This window comes from Labrus bergylta, chromosome 18 (assembly GCF_963930695.1).
Source record: "Labrus bergylta chromosome 18, fLabBer1.1, whole genome shotgun sequence".
NCBI classification, from domain to species: Eukaryota; Metazoa; Chordata; class Actinopteri; order Labriformes; family Labridae; genus Labrus; species Labrus bergylta.
Genome location: NC_089212.1, coordinates 23,801,158 through 23,809,704, shown reverse-complemented (window position 1 = coordinate 23,809,704; position 8,547 = coordinate 23,801,158). Strand labels below are relative to the sequence as shown.

At 41.6% G+C, this 8,547-nt stretch overlaps 1 protein-coding gene across 30 annotated transcripts in view; it reads left to right on the top strand.

Annotated features, from left to right (window-relative positions):
• mark3a (MAP/microtubule affinity-regulating kinase 3a) overlaps nucleotides 1–8,547 on the top strand; it is a 58,053-nt gene that overhangs the window by 16,024 nt on the left and 33,482 nt on the right. For all 30 annotated transcript variants that reach the window (XR_010669067.1, XR_010669066.1, XM_065966014.1 and 27 more), the window contains 2 exons: nucleotides 6,596–6,644; nucleotides 7,895–7,960. Coding sequence is in view for 28 of the 30 variants with exons in the window: in XM_065966014.1 (XP_065822086.1) it covers nucleotides 6,596–6,644; nucleotides 7,895–7,960 (115 nt within the window). In the remaining 2 variants the exon portion in view is untranslated. The remainder of the gene's footprint in view (nucleotides 1–6,595; nucleotides 6,645–7,894; nucleotides 7,961–8,547) is intronic.

The following is an 8,547-nucleotide window of genomic DNA, read 5'->3' as shown; positions in this document are numbered from 1 at the left end:
ATTTCTACCTGGATCTGATGTGCAACATTAAAATAAGTAATTAAACTGGACAAAATGCATTTCTGACAGGGTTTTTTAACTATATATGACTATATATCATAAGAATGTGAAGAAAGTCTGTCTGTAAACAAGGACTTAAAATTAAACCTCAATACTTCTTGAATACTAGTTGTCAAAAAGTTAACTACAATCTGTTATTTAATGATCGATAGTATCGAAATGTACCATAAATGACACATCTTCAGTCATATTTTTAACTAAAAGCCGCCGTGATGAAGGAGAGAGAGCACGGTCTGATTTGAACAAATATGTTGGCGATGTATTTGTGTAATTTAGACAGTGTGCAGGAGTTTTCCAGAATGTTTTTGGTCAGTAAAAACAAGAATTACCCAATAGAGTGCCGAGGAATGGTATTTCTGTGGTTTTGAAACAAGTATCAACATACTCGTTTAAGTTTTAGAAATGTGGTATCAGTACAACCCTACTGGGGATTCATCTGTTGCAAAATGTCAGATTTTAGATTCAGATTGGATTTATCTATAATGTTCCCATTGTTTTTGTAAAATACTGTGCTGCAATGTTAGGCCTCTAAATTCTTGCAGAATCCCTTCTGATTGAACTGCATCTGGTCTCTGCAACTGTAACTAACTGTGGCGTCGCCTTCTGTCTACGTCAAAAAGTTGCACTTGAACACACCGCAAAGACTACAGCTGACGGCCAACCACCACGTTCGTTTTGCGCATGTGTTAGGAAATAACTCTTCATGCCAGCAGGCAGTGGTAGTCCGTTGTTATGATACGAGAAGACCATTTTCACACCGCTGTCGGTCACCACTTGTATTATAGGTCGTCTACTAGTAGAGAAAAATGTCTGATAAAAAGTTGAAAATGGCGTTGTCAGTTCTTGGTCTTTTAGTGGAAAAAGAAAAGAAGAGGCGGAGGAGACAAATCAGGAGAAACTGCACTAATGAGTGAAAGTATGGAGTCTACAGCGGCATGCTCAAGGGGCTTTCCTGAACCTGAGAGAGCTGGAGAGAAATTAAACCTCCGAACAGCCAATCAGAGAGATTCCTCTCACCGGCCGCAGACGCCGATTCAACATGTCGGCAGAAAAAGGGACGACATGGGCCGAAGGGTTTGCGGCGGCCGCTCACCTACAGTCCAACTAGGACTGACGGCTGGCGATCTTGTTGGTGTGTCAGGTCCACAAAAAGCCCCATAAGAGTTCATCATTCTGTTTTTAAATCTGCAGGCGACAGACAAGGAAGACATCTTGTAATTCAGGTCTTCAGAACTTTATAAGAGAGAAGCTGGTTTTCTTTTTCAGCGTCCTTAAATTTTGATGATGGGAAGCATTATTTTGAGCCAGTGTTTGTTCCTTCAGGTTGATGTGTTTGTCCAGATTGAAGCGGTAACATTAGAGGTTCAGAGGGACCGAAGAACTGCACCGAGAAGCTGCCTCACTCTCAGTGAAGAGCTGAGCTCAACAAAATGCTCCGGGGGTAAACTGATGTCAGGATTTTTTTTTCTTCTTCTTCTTCTAAAATGCAACCGAAACACCAGGGGTCAATTACAGAAAAAAGTGCGCTGACATCCATCGCTGTGGGCCGATGTGCTGCCGAGGCTGTAATGTGATTTGTTGTGACTCACCTCCAAAGTTTTTTTTTCTGACCTGGTGGGATGAAAGTTAACCAGAAACACACGATAAATGATCTAATGTGGAGCCCACTGGATTTCATTTACAAGCCCCGGATCAGGTCTGATTGATGGAACTTAAGTCCGAGTGGAAACTTTCTGCATGTTCCTGTTTAACAAAAGCCCGACTGTGTGTGTGATGTCACCCTCAAGTCGTGTGTCACTCAGCCCAAAGGTGCTTCGTATTGATCACAAGATTGCAGATTGTGTAATGGAGACAGCTGTGCCTCATCGCGGTGGTATGACTGGCGCACCAGCAGGTTTACGTCCTCGACCTAGTGCTTGGATTATGTGGTGAATCATCTCTGCCTCTCTGCTGTTTTTTTTCCACTAATTCAGTTTACTGCATAACATACCTGACAAAGTATTCCCACACTTAGGCAGTTTTTCAAGTACCCAGGTGTAACCGGGCCTGTTTCTGATAAGTAGGACGGTCCAGACCTTTTCAAAGACTTCATAAGGTTGTACAGTTTGTACATATTAGTTCAGAGTCACAGCTTCTCTCCAGTAATCATTAGATGTATTAGTTAGTTTCCTTGTGGAACAAATCCAGCTCCGACGTATTCCTCTGTACCGTGTGAGCGCTCAGGAGAGTATTTTCAGTTTAACGATGGGCAGAGCGAGATCACAGGCAGGGTGTAATGACAGTGAGGAGACCTCAGGCGCACTCCAGCAGCTCCTCTTCTTCCTCCTCATCTTCTCCTCCTCCTGGCTCAGTTGGTTCACATTGCTTCAAACCGGTCGACGCCGTGCTGAAAGCCTCGCTGACTGGAGCTCATAATTAACCCTTCAGTTGTCTCAGAAATGAGATTTATTGTCTCAGTACCTCCCCGCGGCTGACGTGTGCTGCAGGATGTTGCTGTCTAAATTACTGGTTTGAAGTCGCATGACTTTAGTGATGCTTATTATCTTTACAACTATTTTATTTTTGTATTTAAGCTGCTTTTGAGACAAAGGTTTGAACCAGTCGGGTGTGCTTGTGCAACAGTGTTAAAAGATGAAAATGCTCATTAGTTTTAGTGACATTTCAATCATTCTTACCATCTTTAGACTTTAGATCTTTAGTCCAGTTTGAGTCAATAAAAAGTCCTTACATCTGATCAAAATGTATTCTCTATTTAAACTAATTCAGTCAGCCTCATCATACAGGTATCAGAAATCAATATCTTGGTGACAGCAGGTTAGCTGCTTTCAAGACTTAAAACACATTAAAAACCTTTAACAACCAAAATTGAATGTACCGGTACATGTTTCATGCGGGTCATAATTCATCACTCGCCCTGTTTACGATGCACTGTGTGGCGTTTTCTTAAAGTTAACACACTAACCTTCACATCTCAGCCAAGTCTCTTCCACCTTTCTGTGCATTTCTTTTCAAATGTACTGAACAGTCTCAGCTGATTTTAAAATGACATGTTCCAGTTTCAGCCTTTTTATCAAACAAAGAGTATTTTGACTTGGCACAGTCGGTTGGTCTAAAGACTCGTCAGGAAGATGTCTCTTAGAATTTCTGATGAGCACATTCAACATTTTTTTTTTTACTTTAACAGACTGATCCATGAATCTTAAAATGATTATACAGATAAGAAAACAGTCCTGTGTCTTACAGCACAAGAAGCAGGAGTGTTTTCTGTGTGAATGTTTGGGTATGTAGCTTATCTCTTAAAAAGCACTATTTAGAAGGCCGCTTCAAGTCGCAGAGGCGTAATGGGGGACAAAGTGATCCCCCCCCTCTGTACTGTCTGCGGAGGTAGTAACAGAGGTGTTACAGTGGCGAGACAGGATAAGCGGAGCCAGCGGGGGGGGGGGGGGGGGGGGGGCGCTGAGCTGTTTGTGTGCATGTCTGACTTTGTGTCTATGTGGAGCTCCTGCTGTGCCGTGCTTCTGCACGAGGAAGCACAATGTGAATTTGCCGAAATCTATACAAATGTACAAAGACATGATGACTGCTGAGCTTAGTTAGAACACTTTTGCGGGGGGGGAAGCATTCTGAGAAGGGCTGAAGATTGTTCCTGTATCCTCTAACTAAGTGTGTGTGTGTGTGTGTGTGTGTGTGTGAAGCCTGACTGTGAAAACGGCACCCGCTGCCTGTCACCATCTGTTTGCCTCTCAGGCAGTCAGCATCAGTCCAGGTTGTAGGCAGGCCTTCATCGGGGCGTCCCTGTGGATCTGCGGGTTTGATGCGTCATGTGTTTGAATCTGTCATGTGAACATGTTGTTGTCTGTCGCTCAGACTCTCCTCTCATTTTACTGCTGTTATTTATTTCACTTCTCAATGAGAGAAAAGATTAAACCTCAAGTCCGTAGATTATTTGTGAAATTGAATTTCTTTAAGGTTTATTTTGGGGCTTTTTATGCTTTTTATTTTGGAGATAGGACAGTGGATAGAGTCAGAAATCAGGGAGAGAGAGAGTGGAGAATGACATGCAGGAAAGCCCCACAATTATTATTAATCAACATCAAAATTAGACAAACTAAACACTTTAAATACAGGGCTTTGAGCTCTGATAAAACTGGACATGACCTTTGACATCAAATGGACACATTTTTCTTTCCATAATACGAATCTTAATTGATTAAAATATGATTGAAATAGAAAAGCTCCACAGCAGTAGGATACATGTTGGCTGAGTTTTTATGTCATTATGCTCAAACAAAATGTCCAATATGAAAAATAAAACAATTTAATGAAAAAAATAAGCATTTAGTAGTTTCCAAATTTTTCATATCAGATATATAAGTTATCAGAGCTTTGATAACAAGGCGCTAAGTACGCACATTTTCAGCTGTTTGCTCATTTGATGGGAGAAGGTCCGTCCGTTCTTTCTGCACAGATCTTGCAGCTACGTCACCGTGGTAACTTGGGCCTCATGAAAGATGGATGCCTTTTTATATTTTCATGGAAGGGAAGAGGGGCGAGGTGTAGTTAACGTCAGATCAATAATAAATAGCACTCAGTTCCTCTTTGTGCCTCGTTCAGCGGAAGACTAAAAAGCACTTCTGGCCCGTTACGAATCTGCTTGTCTGGTCGCTCTGAATGCTGATGTGGAGGCGAGCGTGTGTTGACACAGTGTCTTGTTATTAGTGCAGGGAGGGGAGGGGGGAGAGAGGTGGTGGGGGCAGATGTGATGGTGCATGTTTAACTTAATTCAGATCCTCTCCTCGGCCTTGCCTGAGGGCGGGAGGCATCGCTCTTCGGCCGGTTTGAGCTGACGCCGTGCTGCAGGAGATCCTGTTTGGGGAGATGACGTGACGGCGGTGACAGAATAATCACATTTCCTTGACAAGTGTGTTGATGTTGGCACAACACAAGGGCCTGTGTTTGGGTTCCTGAACCCATGATCTCCTGTTTTTGAACCATTGAATCATGGAGGAGCCTGATTTATATCTGCGCTTTAAAAATGTGATCAGGACGCAAATATATCAGACGTTAGAGGCAGGAGAACATTTGAACCGCTGTTTGAAATTAATGTAATCTGTGTGTTGAAGTTTGAAATCCCATTTAGAATTAAATTATAGATCAGTTATTGCTCTGTGACCTAGAAATGCCACTTAAAAAGTAATTACCTTGAGTAATATCAGAAATCTTATGCACATACTGCCGCTGGATTAAAGTTACAATTCTGCAAAATCCATAATTTAGTTCAAAGAAGTCTGTTTCTTTTGGTTGCCTGTCTTCAAAGGGAACACTTCAGCATGCTGTTTATTGGTGATTTCATTCAAATGTAAATCACTCGATGATGTGAATAAATGTGACAGAATATAATGTGAATAAAACTTTAATATATTCCCCCATTCATGATTATTATTTCTGCTTGAGTAACGCCGACCATCGTTGCTAAATAGTGAAGACAACTACTCCCATGTTACCACGCTTTTTCTCAACATTAACATTTTATGTCTTTTGTGGTTTGTGTGATTGAGATTTACGTCGGATAATATATTCTGTGTTCTTCAAGTAACAGAGAATTCCTTTAAAGAAGTCTTTGTGTCGTGCTGCGTTAGCCTCCCTGTCCCGGGCGTTGTCGAGTAATGTAGTCATGAAGAAAGGCAACACACTAATGCTGCGTTCAATTTGGTCTTGGAAGTCGGAAATCCCAGTTGCCGGTCTGTACGTCATCAGAAACGCCCTCCTCAAATCAGAATTCCAACTTCGATCTCTGAGAGTATCCCGAGTTAAAATCTAATGCTTCAACAGTAACGTTAAAGCTCTAACTTTTGTGTTTGTTAGCAACTTAGCATCTTGTTGTGTAATTAAATCAATCTAGCTCGCGCTCAGACAAAAGTCGTACGGTCATAAATCTCCTCTGTCGCCCCCTGGTGGTGGAACAAATCACCAAACTCCATCCAATCTCCAAAGTCCCTTTCCAACCACCTATAAGAAAAGCTAATGGCCAAGCTTTTTCATGAACACCTACGCACTATAACTGATGGTATGAATACAGTGGATGATGTTGATGTTGTTGATGGAAAATATCTGCTTCTCTACACCCTGCGCTTCTGTCAGCTCCTGAGTCTGATCAGAATCGAAGCAATTTGTTTTCACTTTCTGACGTCGTTTCCTCTTCTCTAGATCCTTCTTTGTGTAGTACCAGCTCTCAGATGTATATCATGTTGGATTTAAATGTCTCGTAAATTAAAATGAAACTTGTAGATTGAGATGGACTGAAGATCCTTTCAGTAGAAGTCAACACACTTTTGCAATATTGCTGTCACAGCTTCTTTCGGTCATGCTTATTTCCCCTTTTTTTATAAATGTTGTGGTTTGAATAAATGTGGTTTGAATGTGTTTGTTTCTGTTTCGTATAAGCTCAGAAATGCTCATATGTTGAAATGTCAAAGTGCTAAATTTAATTCTGCCGACTGAACATTAAACGTCTGTTTTGTCTCTTTGATTTCAGCTCTTCAGAGAAGTTAGAATAATGAAGATCTTGAATCATCCCAATATAGGTGAGTGGGTCCTACACACACATTAACATAATATATATCAGCACATGATGCATCAGCTCTCCTGAGTTGATGATGTTGAAAGAGAAATGTGCTTCTATCTGTCCACGTGTGTCATGTAGGACAACATGCAGGATTCTCTGGCCTTTCTGCTGCCTGACAGTCACAGATTAGGAGCATACCTTCAGCCTACTTTATGCACTAAAACTTTCAATCAGAGTTCACAGAAGATTACACGGTGTTCTTTAAAATCAAACAGTCCTGAGCTAATGTCAATATCTCTGCAAATGACGAGTCAGTTCAAGTATGAGGAAGGTCAGACTCTACAGCTCGTGCTAAAATTGTTCCTGAATCTTATTGACACGGGCTTAGAGTCAAAAGAATATTTCACAAATCATACGGGGAAGTTTTATTTGTCTCTCTAACTTCCAGTTTTATGGTGCATAACTGATAGATTGACACTGAAACTGAAGGGCCTTTAAGCTCTGTTTTAAGATTAGAAATATTGTGTTATTTTTCTATTTGTACTCTTACTACTTTCTGTGGTCTATAGAGGCGTTTAAAAGCAACAAAATACCTTTGAATAAATCCCATCAAGACTCAAAATGTGATTTATCCTGTTCATAAATGTGTTTTCACAGAAACGTCCCTCGTACACACACACTCATAAAAACACACATGCTCGTGTCATAAAACACACATACAGTGCGTTCATATGTCAAGCCTGCCGTGGTGTGTTTGGTTTTGGAGATGGGATTTCCCTCTAATTACTTTTAATTTCATTCCCTGGCGCTTCGCGATTTGCCGTGCAGAAATGTGATTATAATTACCAGAGTGATAGTAAGCGCTCACCAGCCCGCACGCACTCGCGCACGCTCGCTCGCCATCTCCATCTCTCTCATTGTCTTCCATCCCACCTCGTCTATATTTAGCTATGCAGCCCTCAGCCGCTCTTCGCTCAGTCTTTTATATCTCAGGGCTCAACACACTGCAGTAAAAAAGAGAAAAAGTCTCGTTCAGTAAATAGTGAGTGCTGCCCTGCTTACATGGTCACGACACACACACACACACACACACACACACACAGATCCACCTCACTTCTCTCTACCACTCTCCTCTTCCTCCAGGTGTCTGTTTGAAATAATTTTAAGTGTTTGTGTCCATGAATATATTATTGTCTGTTTCTCCCCCGTCTTTAGACATAATTTAATTTTTAATTTCCCCCCTCTCTTTGTGTCTCTCTCTTCTTTCAGTCAAGCTTTTTGAGGTGATTGAGACGGAGAGGACGCTCTACCTGGTCATGGAGTACGCCAGTGGAGGTGAGACAGAAATAAAGTTGTCAACATGTTGTTGCTGGAAGCTTAAAACCCTTCACCCGTCCTGCAGCATGCTGTATGTGAATTCATGAGCCTGAGAAATTTGATAATTTCCCCACCATAGAAAAAAGGAACTTGGCATTTTTACACAGAAGTGCAAACACAGAAGACAGAAACATGTTTGACAAAGGCAGGCGGACTGTAAACTCAGCTGTAAAACAATAAAACTCAAACTTTTACAGCCACACCTCAACAGCTGCTGTGCGGAGGAGCAGATATAGCCGGTAGAAATCTGCACGCTGTGTGCAGCTCCCGAGGACCCGAGTATGATTTATTAACACCAAATGTGATAAATGTGTGCGTTTAAATAATTTATGCACACTGGGAGCAGCATACAGTCTGCAGACTTCTACCTGAGAGGACAAAAGCAGGAGGACAGAAAATGAATTCATTCTTGTGATGTCTGTGTGGGTTCTCAGTCATCCAGGTCACGGTAAATTCAACTGTTTGAAGATCTTGATCTCCTCTGAAAGGCTTCTTCAGTTTCTAAACAATCTGCTGGATCGACCTAAAAATTTGAAATGATCATT